General features: G+C 45.2%; 1 protein-coding gene across 1 annotated transcript in view; it reads right to left on the bottom strand.

Annotated features, from left to right (window-relative positions):
• Nucleotides 1–962: 962 nt before the first annotated feature.
• Nucleotides 963–24,608, bottom strand: part of TTC19 (tetratricopeptide repeat domain 19) — a 30,097-nt gene continuing 6,451 nt past the window's right edge. The window contains exons 7-10 of the mRNA XM_059379893.1: nt 24,408–24,502; nt 3,918–4,072; nt 2,096–2,258; nt 963–1,721 (exon numbers count right to left, since the gene is read on the bottom strand). Of these exons, the coding sequence (XP_059235876.1) occupies nt 1,588–1,721; nt 2,096–2,258; nt 3,918–4,072; nt 24,408–24,502 (547 nt within the window). The 3' untranslated portion in view covers nt 963–1,587. The remainder of the gene's footprint in view (nt 1,722–2,095; nt 2,259–3,917; nt 4,073–24,407; nt 24,503–24,608) is intronic.

Raw genomic sequence — 24,608 nt, 5'->3', positions numbered from 1 at the left:
CCCTGCCATTGTGAAAAGGTAGAAACATTCTCATTGCAGACGGTGAGTAGGTGATACTTATTTTTCAAAACTCAACCAACCAATAAATTCAGCCTGGGTTTCACTGACCATCTGATTGATACTCTGTTTCTCATTAGACCTGAACAAAGGAGCTAGCTGGGTGGTAAGAGATGAGCTTACCAGAAAGCAGGAAGAAACTGACATCAGCAAATATAATAAAAATATAAATATAAAAAAATATAAAATTCTAGTTTTAGTCTAATCCCCGAGGATTTGGACCTCAAGGTTTCTAGTTTCTGTTTTCCTGACTCTAGTAAGTTCGTTCTCGTGAGAAATTCAAAGATTACGGAATACATAGAGCATTGTTGTAGAGTCTCTAGTTTATTATGAAAGGATTCTTCCAATATGTACACAGGAAACAAAAATATCTGTTTAATCATTCCCACTCACACCCCCATCCGCAGAGGCTTACCAACAACTGCTCCTTCGCGGCACCTACAAAAATCGCCTTTCCCCTGGGTGAAGGGCTCCCTGCGAGCCTTCGGCGGTGAGCACACCCAGCTCCCTAGCCCGCAGGTTTCGACTGTGCGCACTCTGCGGCAGCGGGGTAAGGCTCTTTCCACACAGTAGTCTGTACACCTACGGTCCTCTGACCGGGTACGTTCTCCCACAGCCGTAGGAAAATCTCCTCGGTCCCCTGCTTTACAGACGCAGATACGAAAGGCCAGGATCAGGACCAGGTCAGTGATCCTGCTACTGCACCAGCAGTGCCTGTCGGAATCGCTGGGGGTGGGGGGAGGTTTAACAGGTCACATGTGTAAGGCCCTACCCTGAGGCCGGGGGCTGCAGCCTGGGCAGGTGCAGGGCCCGAGGCTGCACAGGCAGTGGAGTGCTCCACCAGCTGTGAGAAGAGTCCACGTCACTCCTTGTTCGCCTTCCTCACGGTCGTACGTAACCAGATATAAAAACACACAGTTCACTTTTATTTATCATTAAATGGGCATACTTCCAAGGGCCTAAAACTCCTACTTCCAAACGTCATGCTGGACGCCGGTGCAAACCAAGACGAGACTTTTGCTCCACTACGCGTTACACCCCACAATGGGCTTCATGAAAGGGAGAAGGAAAATAACTCACCACAATCCCCCTTCGCCACGAGACAGGTCACTCTGATCTGCCCGACAGCGATAAAACGAAAGACAGGGGAGGGAATCAATGGGTCGGAATCACAGGACGCGGATGCTGGCTGACCCCCCGCCCCCGCACGCCCAGCCGACGGTGGCCCGGCTCCTCGCCATTCGCGGTCCCCCCAAGACCCACGCGCCTGGCCCCTCTCAGAGGTCACGACTGAAAGCATCACTTGACATCTGTCCTTAGAGGCAAAACCAGCCAGGGGTGAGAGTTGTTTTTCCTTTAAAAACACAAAGTGGCAGTGTATACAACTTGTCCTTCACCACAGCCACACTGACAAAACTTGAATATCAAGGAGAAAGGATCTAAGCCACTGATTTGGGTATCACTGAGACCGGAATAATCGCTGTTGCTGAAAATTCCCTACAACAAAAAGGGATCTCGCGCTTCGTAAAATTAAGTTAAAGGTCTACTTTTTCTCGACAGCTCAGCCAGCTCTTCCCTGATGTGCTGTATAGAAACCTCGTCTCTTTTCAGCTCCGCTTGCTTTAGCGCCTCCTGGTAGATCTCTCTTGCTTGTGCATATCGTTCTAAATGACCCAGAGAGAAGAGAGGAGAGAAATGCAGGTTTTTCAGAGTGATTCTGTGAGGCTCCGCAGCGTGGGCACCAGCGGCCACACAGGAGCCCCGGGCGGGCACGACTTCCTTTCCTGCTGGGGCCCCCCTGCCTGCCCGTCCTGCCAGTGGCGGAGCAGGGCCCCCCACCCCCTCAGCCTGAGCTTCCCGCAGATCACCGGGAGCACTGGAGGCCACACACAGCGCCACTGGAAGCAAACACGTCCTCTCTGGGACCTCCGACCAGCCCCCTCGTTCCGGAGCTTCCGGACCGCCCCTGGCCTCCCTGAAGCCCTCTCGCAAAGTCCTACCTCCGGGGACCCCCCTGCTCTCACGCCGGGCACCCTACCTCGGTGCATGAGGATGGCTGCCAGGTTACTGAGCAGCATGTGCAGCTCGGGGTGCTCGATCTGCCGGGCCAGGTCGGACGCCCTCTGCACGTACGCACAGGCCTCGTCGAAGCGGCCCTGCGCGTCCAGGGTGGTTGCCAGGTCACTCATCAGCACGATGGTCTGTGCGCAACAGAAAACGGGGCCAGTTAAAACAAGTAGCTACAGGGGCACTTGGGTGGCTCAGTGGGTTAAAGCCTCTGCCTTCGGCTCAGGTCATGATCCCAGGATCCTGGGATCGAGCCCCGCATCGGGCTCTCTGCTCAGCGGAGCCTGCTTCTCCCTCTCTCTCTGTCTACTTGTGGTCTCTCTCTCTGTGTCAAATAAAATAAATAAAAGTAAAAAAAAAAAAATTTAAAAAAAAAAAAAAAAAAAAAAAAAAACAAGTAGCTACACAGATCAATCTGGAGTTTGGTGAACTGAATCTACGCTTAAGATTCCGTGTTCCTAGCATCCTGCAGGTGAAGAGCATCGGCCTTGAACGAGCCGCATCCGCTCACTGTTTACACCATACAGCACACGGCATCCGTTTGACTCTGGAAAATGACAGAAGTCTAGAAACTTGGGAACAGGATGCATATTACTTAATCTAATGACCAAATTAGAAGCACACACACAAAAATAAAACCGCAAGCAGCAGCTATAAACAATCTCATTTAAGGTTTGCCGTCCTGAGAAGCTAGCCTCCGGCGCCGTCTTACAATGTCATTCCTGCGGGTGACTCTTGAGACTCACCAAGAAGAAGAAATACATAGATTATGGGTTTTAGGAAGATCTCCTTTAAGGGTTTTGAATCTTAAAACTCTTAAGTCAACATTTAAGAATTTTGACACTAGGAATGGCAGACCCGCCTCAGCGCCTGAAGCCCATGATTTAAGCCTCAGTTCTAGCACTTGTGATCTGAACTGCAGATTTGTCTTCTTCCTCTGCAGTGCTATTCCATGAAGGGCACTCTGTCACCTAAGTCCCCTTCCTGAGCACAAGTCATAGCCCAATACCTTGACTCGCCCACCGCCCCAGCCTGGGACATGTTCAGGTGGGTTAAAATGTGTGTCCTTCTGGGGGCTACCGAGCATCTCAGATAAGCGATCTAGTTCTCACCTCTAAGAACTCAGTTTGATGGAGAAGAAACACAGATTTCAGTTCAGTGCGGTCTCGGTTCTAACCGGGAGCTCTGCACGGTGTGGCTATATTCTGTGTCAGTGGCTTTGACTTTTTAATGCGGTCCCCCTCCCCTTTATCCCCCCATGTCCCCTGGCAGCTTACCTGTCGGGTGAGGGAGGCAAGAACCTCCATGTGCCAACCTGTTCCTCCTAAGATTCCCACTGAGATTCAGGCTCCAAAACACTGCGCTGGGTGGCCTGAGGCCTGGAAGCCCGGGGTGCCTGGTTAAACCTACTGTGGGGACAAGCTGTTCCGCTATGTAAACGGATACACACACAGAAGGCTCTGGACGGACCCAGTAAATGATGCAAGGTCTCAGATGCTTTCTTTTTTAAATTTTTGGGTTTTTTTTTTGAAAGTCGTCTGTGCACCCAACTCAAACTCTACCTCAAGATCAAGAGTCAGGTGCACACTCCGCTGAGCCTGTCAGCAGCCCTCGGGTCCTTCCGAAGCAGGCAGCCGGGGGGGGGGGGGGGGGGGGGGGCAAAGGGAGGGCCTGGGGCACGTGGACGGGAAACGGCTAGGACCATTCACTGAGACTCCGTCCCCACTGTGGCATCTCAGACCAGGACACTGACAGCGCTGTTTTACGCTCCCCTCCCCGCTCTCCTCCCTTACCTGTGGGTGTCTTTCTCCCAGCATTTCTTCGGAAATCTGCAAAGCCTTTTCATACATCCTCTGTGCCTGTGACGGCTGCTTGGAGAACAGAAGGTAGCGCGCATAGGTGTCCAAGCACATGCCGAGGAGGAGGTGGGTGCTGGCCTTCTCTTGCACTGAGGAGGAGAGAAGAGCAGTGCCGGCATATGACACGAGCACAACAGGGAAAGTGAGGCAGAGGTCCAGCCGAGCTGCTTCCGACTCTTGCTTGTTACCAAGGACCACGAGTATTTTCACGGTACGGGACCCATGGACTGTGTCCTGTCGTTTAAGAAGTACCTCTGACCTTCCCTTTGTTATACAGGGGCATGAACATCTATCTGAACAGTTTCCCTGATGTAATTTCAGACTGTGTGGTGGCAGTACATGGGGCGTCCCCACACAGAGAAGCCACTCTCTGACATGGCACAGAGTGTAAGAATTCACCGACTGGGACACTGTTACGCAGATCGCATCGGATGCCACAGGTGGAGGGTTTAGTCCCACCGGCTGGCCCCCCTCCCCCCATCAGACACCAGTCACAAGCCCCGTGCTTCTGCCAGCAGCTGGCCACGCAATGGAGCTTCCAGTTCAACCCCTCCAAACCAGGATGCCAACTGTGAGTCCTGGTCCCGGCCAACAGACTGTATGGCAGAGCTGCCTGGGCCTCCCTCCTTCAGTTACGTTGATTTGCTAGATCAGCTCACAGAACTCAGAACATTCTGCTTCCTGGGTTACTGTTTATTATAAAAGGATATAATTCAAAACAGCCAGATGTAAGGGACGTACAGCATAAGGTGTGTGGGAAGGGGCGCGAAGCTTCTATGCCCTCTCCGAGAGCACCAACTGTCCCAGGATCTCTGAGTGTCGGGGTTTTCGAGGCTCCATTACGTGGGCATAACTGATTCAGTGACTAAACATTCGGGACTGACTAAAGCTACGACCCTCCCAGTCCCCCTCCGCCCAGGCCAGGGTGGGACTGACCGGCAACCCTCTAATTTACAGGACCCAATCTCTTGACAGCTGTCCTTCTCTTGACAGCTGTCCTTCGGAGATGGCCCAAAGTCTCCTCGTTAATGTAACAAAAGACACCTTAATCACTCTCAGCCCGAGAAATTCCAGGGGTCTGGGGAGCTCTGAGCCGAGAACTGCAGACAAAGACCAAGTATAGATAAGAAATAGATTTGGTCTGGGGTGCCTGGGTGGTTCTGTGGTTAAAGCCTCTGCCTTCAGCTCAGGTCATGATCCCAGGGTGTGGGATCGAGCCCCGCATCAGGCTCTCTGCTCAGCAGAGAGGCTGCCTCCTCCTCTCTCTCTCTGCCTACTTGTGATTTCCGTCTGCCAAATAAATAAATTAAATCTTTAAAAAAAAAAAAAAAAAAAAAAGGAAATAGATTTGGTCATCTGACTGTTATCAAATCACAATACTGCAATATCCAATTAAATGTCAAATTTTTCCTCACGTTTTTCCTTTAAAGATTTACTACACCCACCGTGGGGCACGAGCTCACAAGCCCCAGATCAGGAACTGCACTTCAGCGACAGGGCCAGTCAGGGTCCCCCCCCCCCCCCCGTCCCCTCCCACATTTTAAGTAAGACCTTGAACATCAAGGTACAGAGCGTTATTTTCAGGTCAAAACTGTATTTACTAGAAACAGGTAAAGATAAATCCCAAGAATTAGTGAAAGACAAAGAAAGGATAAGACAGATGAAAGCGTTTTCAGGTGCAAAAAAGGCAATGCTTGGTAAGAGACCAGCGAACGCTCAGAATCATGAACTAGAAAGTCACAAGGCAACCGGAAGAACAGTTAATCCATCTTTTGAAGAAGAAAGACGGCAATGAGACAGCACTTCTGGAAAATTATAGTATTGACAACACAACGTCTCACAGGCAACAAGCGTCAAATGCCTAAGCCACATGAACGGAGCACAACAGACCTTGAGCACAGACTCCGGCCACAACAAGGCGCACAAGCGAAGACCCAGGAGAGCTGGTGGCCGTGGACATGTGATGACCTGGACCGCAGGGAAACGCCACAGAAAGGGTCCCCGCAGATAAACTCTGGAAGCTGTGACACACCTAACCAATGATGGTCAGCCGGCTTCACTTGCCAGCAAATTCACATGCGACCCCGTTCCTCCCCGGCCCCGCCACTCAAAGCTTCAGAAAACGTGCAAAAGGCAGACAGAATTTAAAGATGAGCAGGGAACCAGGTCTAACAGGATGACCATGACTTCAGAGAGTTTAAATAGGCCGGTTTCCCTGGGGTGGATGTAGACAGCTGCTGACACGTTGTCACTACGTAAATGGTAAGAAACAATGCAGAGCAGAAATCTGAAGTTACTTGCTCTGACTTAATTATATACAAAAAGAATATATTCATCTTCTTAAAATCAAACTAGGGATAGTTTTAAATAGATTGCCTTACAAATAAACGTGCAAAAAAGAGAAAAGATATTTGTGTAAATATCAAAAGTATACACAAATGTATGGATAAATACAGAAAAGCAGACAGGATGGCACCAGCTACCGCATGGAAAGATCCCGTATTTCTCCACCAGGAGGAACACTGAAACCAAGATCTAATTATGAGCAAAAATGCTGAGCAAAAGCTTATATAATCAAGGGGCAGTTAACATTAACAACACTGCAAAATAATCTAACAAAAAAAGGCGGTTGAAAATGAGAGGAATGAGATACATCTGTGTTCCCTTCAAGTACAAAGGTCCAAGAAGTAAGTAATCTGTAACAGAAGACTCGGAACTAAAACACACGTTCTTCGAGAACATTTAAAGACAAAACCTTTTTGCCATACCCCCAAAATATCACAAAACAATGTATAATTATTCTAATTCTGGAAATTCTAGGCATCAAAAATGACTGCCAACTCCTATTTCTGGGATTTCTATTAATTCTCTTTCAATATTCGAATATTTTTTGAAAGTCCTGTTTGTATTTTGTAATTAGAAAGTATGATAGGGGCACCTGGGTGGCTCAGTGGGTTAAGCCTCTGCCTTCGGCTTGGGTCATGATCTCAGGGTATTGGGATTGAGCCCCGCATCAGGCTCACTGCTCAGCAGGGAACCTGCTTCCCCCTCACTCTCTGTCTACTTGTAATCTTTCTCTCTGTGTTGAATAAATGGATAAAATCTTTAAAAAAAAAAGTATGATAAAATGACAGGTAATTCTAGTGGAAAATCATCACTACTGTTATCAGCAATGGAAATTAACCAAAAGGAAAAAAGACAGTAAAGATTTTTAGAAATAATTAATGTAGTTAGATTTTAGCTGTAGTATTTTTTCACTGTTAAGAAAAATGCATTTCAGGGGTGCCTGGGTGGCTCAGTGGGTTAAAGCCTCTGCCTTCGGCTCAGGTCATGATCCCAGGGTCCTGGGATCGAGCCCCGCAGTGGGGAGCCTGCTTCCTCCTCTCTCTCTGCCTGCCTCTCTGCCTACTTGTGATCTCTGTCAAATAAATAAATAAAATATTAAAAAAAAAAAAGAAAAATGCATTTCAAATTCATATCACACAATCATATGAAAAATGAAAATTTTTAGGGACGCCTGGGTGGCTCAGTTGGTTGGACGACTGCCTTCGGCTTAGGTCATGATCCTGGAGTCCCGGGATCGAGTCCCGCATCGGACTCCCAGCTCCATGGGGAGTCTGCTTCTCTCTCTGACCTTCTCCTCATTCATGCTCTCTCTCACTGTCTCTCTCTCAAGTAAATAAATAAAATCTTAAAAAAAAAAAAAAGAAAGAAAAGAAAAATGAAAATTTTTAGAGAATCTACTTCTCTAAAAACAAGGGAGAAATAAAAAGGCTCCACAGAAAACCTTTAGCATACTGCCAAATTAAGAGAAAACTTCCCAGCTTTGATAAAAAAAATAAAAAGTTCCTTTTCTAAACAGTAACATTTAAAATATAGTTTCTTAAAATATTACTATAAAAACTGCTAGAATTAGTCAAGAACAAATCAGATAGTAACAGCTGAGAAGGACACTGGGGATGTTCAGACAGAGCCTCCCCCAAAGATTATCTGAATCTGAGAGGGCGGTCGTATTTATTTCTTCAAACTTATGTAAGTAATTCTTTTCCACAAATTATTTCTAACCAGAGGAAAAAAAGAGAAGCTACCTCAAACCTCTCTATGAAACAAACAAGATTCAGCACAGAAATTTTTACTCAAAATATTAGCAACTGAAAAAAAATATATATATATATTAGCAACTGACACTGTCATGTACATAAAGGAAGTGACCAAGCAGCACTTATTCCAGGAATATGAGAATCGGTCAGTGTTTTTAATGTATCAAATACAGACTTATATAAATGCAGACCAAAAAGGAATGTGCTAAGATACTGGTTCCAAACAGAGGCTTTTGGTTCCAGTAATAACAACCGATGATCTGAAAACCGTTCTGCTTCAAAAGCACCATCAATTCTATCCTTTTACAAGCACAGCTCAGCTCCCAGGAGAAGGAATTCCCAAGGGCCAAACACTAGGAGTAAACTAAAACCCAGAGTAGAAAGTGCGGGACTTGACGCCACAAAAGCCCCATCGGCGCTGGTTTTGTGGGGGTGGCCTGAGCGTCTCTGTCATCCAGAACTGAGTTCTTCAACTTTGATCAGAGAATGAGACCTGAAGCCCCTTAGATAAAACGAGAGTGACTGTCGTAGGCATCGTGCGCCCTCCCCACACCCTGCCCCCGCCGGGGACTACAAGAACTTGCCCGGGGCCAGCCTGGGATCTCCAAGGGAAAAGCACAAACATGGAAATGTCTAGTCACAGGCCTGAGCCGCACAGAGCTGATGTCTACCTCCAACCATCCACTTCGGCCTGGACCTGAGAGCCTGGAATAAACAAAACCATTCCTGACTCTCACCTTCCAGCTAAAACCCGCCTCAGATGAATTTATTATCCAAACAGAGTAAGCGTGGAAAGTCACAACAAACAAAAACCAGCAGGCGATAAAAAAGGAGCCTCACCCTCTAGAATTGTAGATAATCGACTATTCCGAGACCCTAAATGAAGCAGGTTTTGAGTAATTACTGACATGGCCAGTATGACCCACCACGGAGCCCTGCATGTGTACCTCCTTTGCTTAGAATTTTCTTCCTGTAGAGACAGCCACTTGCCTAATGCCCTCCATCCTTCACGTCTCTCACCACCGAGGCCTTGGCTGAGCCCACTACACGCTCCCTGCACACACGTCCCCCCACACACATGTGGTCTCCGTAGCATGCACTTTGGACAGGCTATGGCTTTGCGGGAGAGTTTATGGTACGTTTTTCCTGCACCAGAAACTGAGCTCCGTGAGGTAGCGATTTCCTTTCACTCACAGCTGTCTCGCCAAGCCCAGGAACATGGACGGCACGTCTCAGGCACTTAAAAATATTTATTTTTGGAAGGATGAATGGACGAACAAATCGAAAGAAAATTAAAAACATAAAGGTACTGAACTAAAGATAGAAAAGAAAAAAATTAAACCAAAAATTAACTTTAACGATAGAATTCAGCAACACTGGCGCTCCCTGAATCTACGAAAACTCAACACACAAATGTCATCCCAGAGCGTGAGAAGAGGATGACTGATAAGACAGTCCTGAGCCGGGGCGCCCGGGTGGCTCAGTCGTTAAGCGTCTGCCTTCGGCTCAGGTCGTGATCCCAGGGTCCTGGGATCGAGCCCCACATCAGGCTCCTTGCTTGGCAAGAAGCCTGCTTCCCCCTCTCCCACTCCCCCTGCTTGTGTTCCTCTCTCTTGCTGTGTCTCTCTGTGTCAAATAAATAAATAAAATCTTTAAAAAAAAAAAAAAAAAAAGGTCCTGAGCTATAACCCTGTCCATGAAGGATCCTCACACCACTTCACATGATATTAAAAATTCCAGGTAAAGACAACCCATTAGAGACTCTTAATCTCAGGAAACAAACTGAGGGTTGCTGGAGCGGAGTGGTGCGGGAGGGATGGGGGTGCTAGAGGATGGACACTGGGGAGAGAATGTGCTGTGGTGAGCGCTGTGAATTGTGTGAGACTGACGAACCATAGACCTGAATCCCTGGAACAAATAACATTATATGGTAATAAAAATTCTACATAAAGACTAAGTGTACAAAGCCTAATACTTAGAAAGGACCATCTTTCTAACCTTGTATTTTATTCAAGACACAAAAGGCACAAACTATAATATAAAGGAAAATGTTAAAAGATTCTATTAACATTCAAAGTTTAATCTCTGTACATGAACTGACCTCAAGCGAAAAGACAAGGACACAAAGAGATACATAACCTACAAAACAGAAGTGTTTATATTTTGTTCAAATACATTAGGAAAAAGACAACTCTTCAAAAGAAAATAAGCGAAGGATATAAAGAAACAATTTTCAGAGCAGGAGACCTGCATGGTCAATAAAGTACGAACAGATGTTCCATATCTCATTAGCAATAAAAAAAAAAACCACGAAGGGGCACCTGGGTGGCTCAGGGGGTTAAGCCTCTGCCTTCGGCTCAGGTCATGATCTCAGGGTCCTGGGATCGAGCCCCACATCGGGCTCTCTGCTCAGCAGGGAGCCTGCTGCTCTGCCTACTTGTGATCTCTCTCTGTCAAACAAATAAATTAAAAAAAAAAAAAACCACAAAAAACAAAAAACACTGAAACCCCAATGAAATTCCACATCACACCCACCAGATCATCAAAAAATAAAGTCTAACAACAACAAAAATCCAGAGCAACAACATGAGCCCACCGCTAGTGAAAATGTTAACCGGTAAAACCACACGGAGAAGAAACTTAAAAATATCTAGTGTATGCACGCCAGCAAGTGCACGCTCAGGTACATTCCATAGGGAGGAGCTCACATGTCTGCAGAGAGATACGGGGCCGAGAAGGTTCCAGGAGCTATTATTTTCCAGAGTAAAATGGGAAGAACCTTCATGTCCATCTACAGGAGACCCATAAGACACGCATCCAGAGGGATCCCAGACCACAGTTGCAGGGAATGGAGCCACCAGGGCCACCGGGAGCCTGTATCTCTCCTTACAGCTCAGTAGACCAAGTAAATAGAGGGAGTCACTCTTCTAGACAGGCACAACCCAGCAGACATGTGGTTGGGCAAGGAAACAGGCCTTTGTTAAGGAAAACTGATGCTTTAAGTATCACCATAGTTAAATCTCAACAAAATAATGTTGAATGAGAAACTGGAGAAACAAGTGCATAATCTGATACCATTTGCATAAAATTTAACAACACATTGGGGCACCTGGGTGGCTCACTGGGTGAAGTATCTGCCTTCGGCTCAGGTCAAGATCTTGGGGTCCTGGGATCGAGCCTCACATCAGGCTCCCTGCTCAGTGGGGAGTCTGCTTCTCCCTCTCCCTCTGCCATACTCATGCATGCTTGCTCTCTCTCTCTCTCTCAAATAAGTAAATAAAATGTATTTTTCAAAAAGCTTAAAAACATACTGGCCCCACTGCATGCTGTTTACTGATATATACAAATGTAATAAATAGACCTAAGAATGATAAAGATCAAAAACAAATTAAAACAAACAAACACCAAATTCAGCACCGTATTTACACCAAGTGGGAGTACACCAGGGTTTACTGCTAAAAAAAAGCTCCAAAGCACAGACGGCAACTATTTAGGTTTGACAAAGCCGAGGGGGAAGGTACACAAGTAACTGCTAGTCACTACACTTCAGTTTTGCTTGAAATCTTAAAAAAAAAAAAAAAATCAGAAGGCACGGAACTAACTTTTCTGAAGGTGAGAGAGTAGAATGGATTATACACTGGAGAAATTCCCAAAATACAGCCCCAGAAATGGAAGGAAAGGATGAGTATGAGGGTCAGAGAAGACTGGCTATTCCAGTGACGGACACGGCCAAATAAAAGAGCACACCTGGTTCACAAAGATGTATTTGGAAGCGCACTGAACTGGATCTTAGAAAAGAGACTAAAGAGACTAAGCCCCCTAACCTCATGGTGACAAAGCCACCAACTGCTACAAAGCAACCCGGCGTGACAAAGCAGCTATCTCCAGAAGAAGGCAAATGAGCGGCTCCAAGGTTCTCTCCAATAAACCCTAGTGAGCCGAGAGTTCCAGATCGGAGAGAAAAACCAAGCAGGAAAAGGCACCAGAATGCTTCATCGTCCTCATCTCATCTTACAGAAGCAACAGAAAACACTACGTATACCTTCCCTCCAAGTTGTTAAGTGAAAGTTTAGTGACGAAAAAGTCCCTTTAGGAGGGAACTGAGAAGGGCGCTTGGCGGCTCAGTCAAGCGTCTGCCTTCAGCTCAGGTCATGATCCCAGGGTCCTGGAATCAAGCCCCATGTTGGGCTCCCTGCTCAGTGGGGAATCTGCCTCTCCCTCTGCCTCTGCCTGCTTCTCCCTGCTTATGCCTTCTCTCTCATTGTCAAATAAATCAATAAAATCTTTAAAAAAAAAAAAAGAAAGAAAGAAAGAAAGAACTGAGAACAAAAAAAGTAACAAAAATGGAAAGTGGTTTTTTTTTTTTAAAGATTTTATTTATTTATATGAGAGAGAGAGCACAAGTCAGGAGAAGCAGGCAGAGGGAGAGGCAGACTCCCCACAGAGCAGGGAGCCCTACATGGGGCTTGATTCCAGGACCCTGGGATCATGACCTGAACTGAAGGCAGACGCTTAACCAACTGAGCCACTGGGGTGCTCCTGGAAAGCACTTTTTTCAGTGCAAAAAAATTATACAAATATCCAATACTAATTTTAAATAGGCTTTGAGGTTTTGTGGACAAGACAATGATATTCAGACTAGGTTTTTAAAAATCCCAACACAGACTTCTACAAAAGACACACTGAGAACAAAATGACTTAAAATCATTTTTCTAATGAAGGAATAACTCACAATGAAGATACATATCTAGGACTATTTAAATAGCATAAAAACATTTGGGAAGAAAAAATGCACAAAGCCAAATTATCTTGTCTAGAACTAGACAAAATCAGCAAGGATATGAGAGTTGAACAATACTTTAAACCAAATACATCTATCCGACATATATAGAACATTCCACCCAACAACAAAGGAATACACCTTTCTCTCTAATGCACATGCAATAGTCTGCAGGACAAACCAAATACTGTACCCTAAAACAAGTCCCAGTAAATTTTAAAGGACTGAAATCAGGGCACCTGGGTGGCTCAGTCAGTTGGGTGTCTGCCTTTGACTCAGGTCATGATCCTGGCACCCTGGGATCCCACCCCACATCCGGCTTCCTGATCAGCTGGGAGTCTGCTTCCCCCTCTCCCTCTGCCCACCTCCCCCTCACCCCCATTCATGAGCTCTTTCAAATAAATTTTAAAATCTTAAAAAATAAATTAAAATGACTGAAATCATATAAACCATGTTTTCTGATCACAATGGCATGAACTTAGGGTTAGGGAATATTGTTAATTCATAAATATGCTAAAATTAATCAACACACTCCAAAATATCCTAAGAATCAAATAAGAAATCACATGAAAAATTAGAAAATACACTGAGATAAATGAAAACGAAAACACAACATATCAAAATTTAGAGGATACAGCTAAAGCAGTGGAGGGAAATTTAAAGCTGTAAATGCCCGTATCAGAAAAGAAAGATTTGAACCAACAACCAGATCTTCCACTTAAGAAACCAGAAAAGGAGCAAAAAACAACCCAAACCAAGCAGGAGAAAGAAACCAAGGAAAAACCGAATAGTCAGGAAGGTCCTATATGAATTGAGAGAGGTAAACACACATGAAAAGCCAAGGCATATGACAGATGATGAAGACACCACATTCCAGGCAAGTACACAGAGTACTTAATGAATGCCAGCTGCCATCCTGCGGCACTGAACTCCCCTGACAACTCTATAAGGCCGACATAGGTTCTGCTCTTACTCCTGCTCTGTGGATGAGGAAACCAAGAAAACAGTAGTTACGTAACTTGTCTGCAGTCACACTGTGAAGAAAAGGAAAATCCAGAATTCAAACTCAGGCTCCAGACCTCAAGCATTCATGACGCCAAGTATGTATAGACCAAAAATAGCTGCATTTTCCAAAAGTGTTATGATTATTTAAAATATGAAAATGGGAGGGACGCCTGGGTGGCTCAGTTGGTTAAGCGGCTGCCTTCGGCTCAGGTCATGAGCCCAGCGTCCTGGGATCGAGTCCCACATCGGGCTCCGTGCTCAGCAGGGAGCCTGCTTCTCCCTCTGCCTCTGCCTGCCGCTCTGTCTGCCTGTGCTCACTCTCTCTTGTCAAATAAATAAATAAAATCTTTTTAAAAAATAAATAAATAAAAAATAAAACATGAAAATGAATGAAACTTTCAGCTCAAGGAAAGGAGGAGAAAGGAGTCAATGAAAAAGAAAAATGTCTTGAAAAAATGAAATAAATCCATGAAATTAGGAATTGGGAAAGAAGTATGACATCCTAACAGATGACGGTCGGTTATGCTTTAAAAACATAATTCCATAAAGTTTCTTTAAAGAAAATATAGATCTCCAAACATCTGTCATCCATGCGCTCATTTATTCAAGATACTTATTTTTATTTATATTTTTAAAGTAGGCTCCACACCCAACACGAAGCTTGAACTTGACCCTATGATCAAGACTTGCATGCCCTACTGACCTAGCCAGCCAGGCACCCCTATTCAAGCTATTTATTAATGCTGGGGGCCTGAGTGGCTCAGTCATTGAGTATCTGCCTTCAGCTCAGGTCATGATCCCGGGGTCCTAAGATCGAGCCCCACATCGGGCTCCCTGCTCAGAGGGACGCCTGCTCCTCTCTCTGCCTCTGCCTGCCGCTTCCCCTGCTTGTATTCCCTCTCTCAATGTCTCTCTCTGTCAAATACATACATACATACATGTTTAGTAATGCTGTGTTCTCAGTACTGTCCTACATAACTGAAATCAAGTCAAGAAAAATAGAAGAAATTTAAATATGAGTACTGATCAAGGAAAGAAGAAAAAAAGTTGCCAGAGAATCACCTCCAAAAGAGATCTGGCCCATATGGTTTTGCATCTCTCTCTCTCCTTGGGCCTCCCTCTTCCCTGAAACACAATAATACTGGAATCAGGCCAATTAATAATCCTACCACAGCCCCTAACAAAGAGTCGCATGTCTCTCACTTGAAATCAAAAGCTAGAAATGACTGAGCATCCCAGAAGCTGAGACGAGCAGACGGCTAGGCCTCTTGCACCAGTGAGCCAAGCCATGAACACAAAGGGAAGGTTCTAGAAGGACATGAGAAAGCCTTACAGGGAACAGACGGATGATAACAAAGAGGGCTCTGATGCGGTCTGGAGAGAAGGCCAACCTAGCCCCGACACCCCCTTCAGCCGAAGCCTAACCCAGAGCAAGGCCCTGACTCCCTTCAGCTAGGGCAAAGCTGGGAGGTGAGGAAGCAGCGGGACAGGCTGAAGCTGGCAGAGGCTGGTTCAGGAGGACTGAGGAACCGCATCGTCTGCATACCATAGACAGGCAGGCTGAAGCAGCACGTGCTGATGGAGAGGCTGCAGCAAGTTCTCCAGAAGATTCCAGACCCTCATCAAGCTACTAGGCTACACTAATCAACCACACTAAGTAACAGACTCTCAACACAGACAAAACCGCTTTCTGTTGGTGGAGATACCACCTAGGACTGTCACGGCTGGAGAGCAGCCAGCGCCTGGCTTCAGAGCGTCAGAGGGGAGGGCGACTCTCCTGCCCAGGGCTGACGCAGCTGGTGACTTCAAGTGAAGCTGACGCTGCGGGCCATTCCGAGCGCCCCGCAACCCTTAAGAGTTATGCAGAGTCTACTCCGTCCACGTTCTAGAAAGGGAACAAAGCCTGGATGACAGCACGTCTGTTTACAACACAATTTATTGGACTTTTTAATTTTTTTAAAGATTTTATTTATTTGATAGAGATCACAAGTAGGCAGAGAGAGAGAGGAGGAAGCAGGCTCCCCGCTGAGCAGAGCGCCTGATGCGGGGCTCGATCCCAGGATCTTGAGATCATGACCTGCGCTGAAGGCAGAGGCTTAACCCACTAAGCCACCCAGGTGCCCCAATTTACTGGATATTTTATGTCCACTGTTGAGACCTACTGCTCAGAAGAAAGATTCCTTTCAAAATATTACTGCTTCTTGGGCACCTGGGTGGCTCAGTTGGTTAGGCGACTGCCTTCAGCTCATGTCATGATTCTGGAGTCCCGGGAACGAATTCCCCATCAGGCTCCCAGCTCCATGCGGAGTCTGCTTCTTCCTCTGACCCTCTCCCCTCTCATGCTCTGTCTCTTTCTCTCTCTCACATAAATAAATAAAATCTTTTTTAAAAATATTACTGCTGCTTGACAAGGCACCGGGTCACCCAAGAGCTCTGATGGCAACGGATGGTGAGACTTCCGCTGTGTTCAGGTCTACTAACACAGCACCCACTCTGCGGCCTGTGCAGCAAGGGCTCATTTCAACTTTCAAGTCTTTTTATTTAAGAAATAGACTTCAGAAGGCCCTAGCTGCACAGACAGTGACTCCTCTGACGGATCTATGCAAAGTAAACTGAAGACCTTCTAGAAAGGATTCACCATTCTAGATGCCATCAAGAACACTAGTCATTCACGGGAAGACATGAGAGGAAGAAATGGATTCCAGTTCTACAGATGACCTTGAGGGGTTTAGGACTCCAGCAGAGGAAGTACCGGCAGATGTGGTGGGAAAAGCAAGAGAACTAGATGCAGAAGCGAAGCTCGAGGGATGCACAGGCGGCTCAGTGAGTTAAACCTCCGACTCTTGACCCTGGCTCAGGTCGTGATCTTGGGATCATGAGATCAAGCCCCTCGTCATGTTCCACACTCAGTCTGGAGTCTGCCTGAGAGTCTCTTCCTCTGTCCCCTCTCCCACATGCGTATACACACACTCTTACTCTCTCTCAAATAAATTAATGCTTCTTTAAAAAAAACTTATGGGGGCGCCTGGGTGGCTCAGTCAGTGAAGCATCTGCCTTTGGCTCATGTCATGATCCCAGGATCCTGGGATAGAGCTCTATGTGGGCTCTTTGCTCAGCAGGGAGTCTGCTTCTCCCTCTCCTTCTGCCTGCCTTTCTGCCTACTTATGCTCTGTCTCTCTCTGTCAAATAAAGTCTTTAAAAACAACAACAAGAAGATAATGAAAATCTAGTAATGCAAAGCACTTTAGGGATTTTTTACGTAAGAAAATTCAGCTAAAGACTAAGTGAAAATAAAATGGGAGCAAATGTGTGAAACCTGTTTACTATATAACTGAAACGTATGCTACCATAGAATTCAAACATCGCACCCTGTTATAAGAACCATCAGATGAATGAATCAAATGGAAAGCCCCAAAAGAAACGCAAGCGTATACTAATTTACAATACAAACATAACGCTGACAGATCACCATCTTTAAGAAAGTAGTTACCAACATCATACCAAGATTAACTGCGGATGTGTTACAATGTTATGTCAACACAGTTTAGGAATAAAGAAAAAAAAAGACTACAAGGAAAGTTGGCCGAATATTTCTCTCATTTCAACATGAAAATTATCCTACGCATTAAGCTCCAGAAGGGCAGGACTTCTGCCTCACTTGCCTCTATTCGACTTCTAGAACACCTTGCCTAGATTAGCTATTCTAAGTAACTCCAGGCAGGGGCACCTGGGTGGCTCAGTCAGTTAAGCAACTGACTTTGACTTAGGTTGCGATCCTGGGGTCCTGGGATCGAGTCCTGCGTTGGGCTCCCAGCTCATTGAGGAGCCTGCTTCTCCCTCTGCCTACTGCTCCCTGTGCTTGTGCACTCACTCTCTGTCAAATAAATAAATTAAATCTTTTAAAAAATAAGTAAATAACTCCAGGTAGTCATTTAAAATTAATAAAAGCAAAGAAAATAGACAAAAATGAATTCAGATCTAACTCCAAAAAGATCAAAGGCAAATGCAAGTCATACTGTGTGATTCACTTATACAATTTTTTTTTAAGACGGATTGGTTTTAGAGAGTGAGCGTGCATGCGTGGTGGGGCATGGGCAGAGGGATAGGGAGAGAGAATCTCCAGCAGACTCCTGGCTGGGCCAGGAGCCCAGTCTGGGGACTGACCCCAGGACCCTAAGATCATGACCTGAGCTGAAACCAAACAGACGCTTAACCACCTGAGCCACCCCAGGGGCCCCATTTTTATGAATTTTGAAAAAAAACCTGCACAAACCAACAAGCTTCAGCAGACCAGTATCTCTGTGGTGAGAAGGGGAATGGTACTGGGGTCAGACACACCCAGGCTGTGAAAGTACTGTCGGTGTTGGGTCACTGCCTGTTCTCATGATTCCCTCACTTGTATGAATGTCAGTTTCACTTTTTAATTAAAACAAACAAAAAAATCCCAAAACTCTGAACTCTATAGACATGAGCAAGGGAAAAGAAAGAACGTGACAGGATAGAGTTAATATTCTTATCAAACAGTACCAATAAATGATCAACCTCATCGCTTAACGAAGAAATGCTAGTTAATGCATCACAGCCACATCACCAATCTGGTGAAGGTTATAAAAGTCAGTGAGTTTTGGGGAGAAGGGGCACACAGCCTTACCACAGTAATGTGAACTAACAGCAATTAACCCTCAAGCAGCTACTCTATACTAGGCATTTTCTCAGCCCTTCATCAATACGAACTCATTCAATATTCCTACCAGTCGTACAAGAGGATTACTCTTATTCCCATTCTGAGGATCAAAAACACACAGGGATTACTCAATTTGACGAAAGTCACAAAGCAAATAAATTCACAGATCAGAAAATGTCAATTAATACAGTCCTTTCAAGGGCAGTTCTGCGACATTCATCAACAACCTTAAAATGCGCCGCTTTTGACCTGGAATCTCAGTGCTGAGACGCCATCCTAAGGAACAGACCTGGACACCACCCGTGTCGTCACAGAACCCTTAACCTCCACACAGATACACCGTTCCAGACTGAACACACACACACGTGTCCCTATTCTCCCCCAAAACATCGCTAAATCAAAGTTAAAGGATGAAAAAGATATAAAGTCACAAGAGAGATGAATCAAGGCAGAGGACAGAGATCATAAGCTGTGGGAGATGACAAGCAGTGGAAAAAGGGCGGCGAGTGACAAAGCCCACAAGAGGAACGTGACCGAACGCTGCAGACAACTGAGAGGCAGCCCAGGGCCCCAGAGCAGCTTAGGAACGAACGAGAGCAAGTACTCCGGTTAACAGAGCAATTATTAAAAAAACAAGCAACAAAAACACCGCGGACTTCTGTAGGAAGCAGTCACAAATAATAGCAAATGCGATCACGTGACATTACTTGGCTCAACAGCTAACACTACTAATAGATTCGCAGTAACGAAGACACGACCGAAACCGCACTAACTCCTCACTCTTCGGTAAGTTACCAGATTCTAAAAATGTAACAAATCAACAAATAATTTTATGTTATTTAGAAATATGAAGGAAAATACCAGAAGAAATTGGTTAAGAGTTGAAAATGATGCCAGGAAGACAGGTGGCAAGGAAATCATATTTTTTAAATTAATTCTTCTAATGCTCCTTGACTTCTTATACAGGTAATGTAAGAAAGTAGTTTAAAAAATAATTTGTTCCAAGAAATACAGAATATTCAGAAAAACACAAATAAAACATAAATCCCCTGGCCATCTATCAACCTGTTTACATTTTGGTATCATGCATCCCTGCTCTAGATCTGTATTTAATCTACATATTCCAGAAAATTAGGCTCCCTGGGGTGCCTGGATGGCTCAGTCATTAGGCATCTGCCTTCGGCTTGGGTCACGATCCGAGGATCCTGGGATCGAGCCCCACATCAGGCCCCCTGCTCAGTGGGGAGCCTGCTTCTCCCTCTTCTACCCCCTCCCCTGCTTATGTTCCCTCTCTCGCTGTCTCTCTGTCAAATAAATGGGTAAAATATTTTTAAAAAACAGAAAGAAGAAAAAATTACGCTTCTCTTAATTATACTGTTTAGCAATCTGTTGTTTTCATTTAATTTTTTTCAGTAATTACATATATATTTACAACATGAGGAACAAAATGAGTACCCTAGACCAAGTTTTTATGCGACCTGAACTAAACACTTTGGGGATAGATTTAGTCGTGTCAATTAAAAGCACGTGAATTCGGGGCACCTGGGTGGCTCAGTGGTTAAGCCTCTGCCTTCAGCTCAGGGCATGGTCCCAGGGTCCTGGGATCGAGCCCCCATCGGGCTCTCTGCTCAGCAGGGAGCCTGCTTCCTCCTATCTCTCTCTGCCTGCCTCTCTGCCTCCTTGTGATCTCTGTCAAATAAATAAATAAAATCTTTAAATAAAAGTGCATATGAATTCAATAACGGATTTAGTTTGGTTAAAATAGAATGCAGGGAGTCACTGGATGGTGCAGTTGGTTTAGTGACTCTTAGTTTTAGCTCAGGTGATGATCTCAGGTCATGGGATCAGGCCCCGTGCCTGGCTCCAGGCTCAGCTTGGAGTCTGCTTGAGACTCTCTTCTTCTGCCCCGTGCCCCTATTCGCGTGTATGTGTATACTCTCTCAAATAAATAAACCAATCTTAAAAAAATAAATAAATAGGGGCGCCTGGGTGGCTCAGTGGGTTAAAGCCTCTGCCTTCGGCTCAGATCATGATCCCAGGGTCCTGGGATCGAGCCCCGCATCGGGCTCTCTTCTCAGCAGGAAGCCTGCTTCCTCCTCTCTCTCTTTCTGCCTGCCTCTCAGACTCCTTGTGATCTCTGTCAAATAAATAAATAAAATCTTAGAAAATAAATAAATAAATAAAACTGAGTGGGAATATATTTCTTTAGAAAAAATAAAGATTAAGAATAATGTAACACATTTTCTTTATCGTCTAACTAGTAAAATGTAACAACCATAGTTATAATTGAAGTTAGTTTGCTTTCTCCAAAAAGACTTCCTCTGCCTGGAAAAAAATGTTTTCACAATATACTACTAATTTAAAATAAAAGCATATACAGTATGATCCCTAATTTATTTCTTAGAATGTAAACAGCATAGGGGAAAACAAGCCTGCAAAGTCACACAATAAAATAATCAACAGTAGTTTTTTCTTAGGATTATTATGGATCATTTTTATTATTTTCTTCCCAATGCTTTTCTACATTTCCTTAACCGCACAGGTATTACTTCCGGAGTCACTTTTAAGAAACGGTCTAGAGTCAATGCTGCAAATGAAAGACAGCAAGGGTGTGAGTAGTTCAAAAGTAACTTATTTGATAGCTAGACTTGTTTTTACATCTTTCATGAGTTTCCCTGAAGCAATTCCGTACCACACTGAAACTCTCCTTGTTGTCTGTCTGGTCTTCTGTTCTTACAGTCAACAATTACTGAGCCTCCATTGCGTGCCAGGCACTGTTCTAGTACTAAAGACTCAGCAGTGAACAAAACAGATGAAATTTGCTAGGGAAGACAAATACAAAAACACTCGGAACAAAAATACACTTTTAGTGGCCACACAAACATGAGCACACAATAGCCACACATATACTCCTTCCAAGTGTGAGGAAGAAAAGTTAAGGATAGGTGGGAAGAGAGCATTGTTTTAGTCAGAGTAGGCCTCCCGAGGAGGGACCCCCGAACTGAATGAGGAGAGCTGGCCATGCAAAGATATGGGAGAGCAAGCTAGGGAGAGGGAGCAAGTGAAAAGGTCCTGAGAGATGTACAAGCTTGTACAGAACAGCCGGGAAAAGACCAGTGCAAACTGGAATGAGCAAGTGGGAGAGCAGTAGATGATGTAGAAGGAGGAAGGCGTCATACCATGTAGAGCCTTACAGGACCACACGGAGTCCCAAAGGTGATTCAAAGGCACTGAGGTTTAAAAGATCACTGCGTGCTACATGGATAATGGACTGTGTGAGGGACTGCAAGGAGGCAGGAAAACCTCTGGGGAGACTTTACAGGTGTTCAGGCAAGAAACAATCATGGCCTGGACCAAAGTCATAGGGTGAGAGGACGAGATGCGGTCTGACATGTATACACTTTGATGGATAACCCAACAGAACTTGATGACTCACCATCAGGAATGAGAAAGGAATCACAGGTGATTTGCAGGTTCCTGGCTAGCGTAACTTTGTGAATAGTGGTGTCATTTACTGCCGGGGCTAACTGGCAAAGAAGCAAGTTTGTAAGTGGCAGATATTAAAAGACCCAGGGGGCCGGGTGGCTCAGTTCAGCATCTGACTCTTGGTTTCAGCTCAGGTCACAATCTCAGTCAGGGTCGTGAGATCAAGTCCCACACTGGGCTCCACGATCAGCTTGGAGTCTGCTTGAGATTCTCTCTCTCTCGGCCCCTGCCCCCACACTCTCACGCTCTCTCCAAAATAAATAAAATCTTTAAAAAAAGAAAAAGAAAAATCAAGAAACCCATTTCAGACATGTTAACTGTGAAATGATCACTAGCCATTCAGGTCAAGATGTCAAGGAGACAATTTTACCCAGTTCATGTCTGTAGTCCATGGGTAAGTTGGGGATGATGACGTGTAACTGATACTTAAAGGTATGGGACTAGACTCCTGGGTGGCTCAGTCAATTAAGCAGCTGCCTTCAGCTTAGGTCATGATCCCAGGGTCTGGGGCTTGTTGCTCAGCAGGGAGCCTGCTTCTCCCTCTGCCTTTGCTTGCTGTTCCCCCTGCTTGTGCTCTCTCTCTGATAAATAAATAAAATCCTTAAAACAAAATTAAAAATAAATAAAAGTATAGGACTAAATTTATCTCCTAGGGTGTGAGCCTCAAAGTCTGCTAACTTTAGAGGTAGCAAAGGGGAAGGTTAGTGTCTGGTGAGAGGTCCCAGAAGACGAGTGAATAAAGTGTTTCCAAGACCGGAGTCAGAGCTGCTAGTAAGCAGAGCAGGTAAGATAAGGACTGAGAACTCATGATCTTGATAAAGGCAGCCTCAGCAGAGTGACAGAAGAGAAAGCCCCATTTATGCTCAAGAGAGGATTGGAAAAGGGGAGCCTGGGCAGCACAGCTGGTTAAGCATGTGAACCTTAGTTTCAGCTCAGGTCGTGATCTCAGGGTCAGGAGATTGAGTCCAGCATCAGGCTCTGGGCTCAGCACGGGGTCTACTTGAGACTCTCTCTCCCTCTCCCTCCGACCCTGGTGTTCTCTCTCTAAAATTAAAAAAAAAAAACAACCCTCAAAAAAAAGGGAGAGAGAGAGAGAACTGAAGACAAGAGTACAGATAACTCTTTCAAATCATACGTATTGCTTTGGGGACAAGGGCTAACCACTGTTTCTCTAGCATCTCGCTAGTTCTCAGCACAGAGTACATGGGAAGTAAGCATTACCAAAAGAACTTTGAATCTGACAATTGCCAGTATTTCACACCATATTAAGAAACGTGATAGAGGGTGCCTGGGTGGCTCAGTTGGTTAAGTGGCTGCCTTCAGCTCAGGTCATGATCCCAGGGTCCTGTGACTGAGCCCCACATCAGGCTCTCTGCTCAGCAGGAAGCCTGCTCCCCTTCCTCTCTCTCCGCCTGCCTCTCTGCCTACTTGTGATCTTTGTCAAATAGATAAATAAAATCATATTAAAAAAAAAAAAGAAAGAAACCTGATAGCATCCTGCCCACCCCATTCTGTTCCTAACCTCATTCTGTAGGCTCTTCCCTTCATCATGAGGATGAACTACAAAAACCTGAGTTTCTCAGGGTGCCTAGGTGGCTCAGTCAGTGAAATGTCTACTTTTGGCTTGGGTCATGGTCCCAGGGTCCTGGGATCGAGCCCCTCATCAGGTTCCCTGCTTGGCAGGAGTCTGCTTCTCCTTCTCCTCCCTGCTTGTACTATACCTCGCTCTCTCACCATTTCTCAAATAAATAAATAAAATCTTTTTTTTTTAATGATTTTTTTCAAAGGTTTTCTTTATTTGTCAGAGAGCGAGCGAGCACGAGCGAGAGAGCACAAACGCACAAGCAGGGGGACCGGCAGGCAGAGGGAGAAGTAGGCTCCCCACTGAGCAAGAAGCCAGATGTGGGACTCGACCCCAGGACCCTGGGATCAGGACCTGAGCCAAAAGCAGATGCTTAACTGACTGAGCCACTCGGGCATCCAAACAAACAAACAAACAAACCAAAAATCCCTGAATTTCTCTTCACCTTTCCGGGACCAAAATGTAATTATAAGTAGCACTGCAACTGGTAGCTGAACCAAGAGAAAAGAAAAAGCCCTTCCCTTTCTGCTCCCCAATTTTCCAGAGATTATATACAAGTCAACAAGTAAATTATGAACATGTCACCAAAGGGTTAAAAAGCAATCAGTGGTCAAGTTATTTAAATAAAACATCTTATTTCAGACCTTCTGCTGAGATCTTAAAAAAAGCCACTTAATTCCCCAAATGGGTAACTTGCCCTCCCCCGATGCAGGTACATGTCCCTCTATTACAGCGTTAAAGCTCTGAGGCAAAAAGCAACGTCCAGAAAACAGTCAGGTTTCCCTACCTGACAAAACGTCTTCCGCTAATTCCTTTTCTCTTTCAATTTTTTCCTCTAGAGTTGAAATGCAGAATTCATAGCCAGCAAGAGCAAATTCCTGTCTGTAAAGCAAAGATCAGCAGTCGGCTGTTCACCTTTTCACAAAGCCCTCTTTCATTCGCATTTTCCGGGCTTGGGTGTGAGCATTAGCAATACAGGAAATGTGAG

The sequence above is a fragment of the Mustela nigripes genome, chromosome 16, assembly GCF_022355385.1.
Source record: "Mustela nigripes isolate SB6536 chromosome 16, MUSNIG.SB6536, whole genome shotgun sequence".
Taxonomy (NCBI): Eukaryota; Metazoa; Chordata; class Mammalia; order Carnivora; family Mustelidae; genus Mustela; species Mustela nigripes.
Note: the sequence above shows the minus strand (reverse complement) of the source record. Positions and strands in the feature narration are given on the sequence as shown.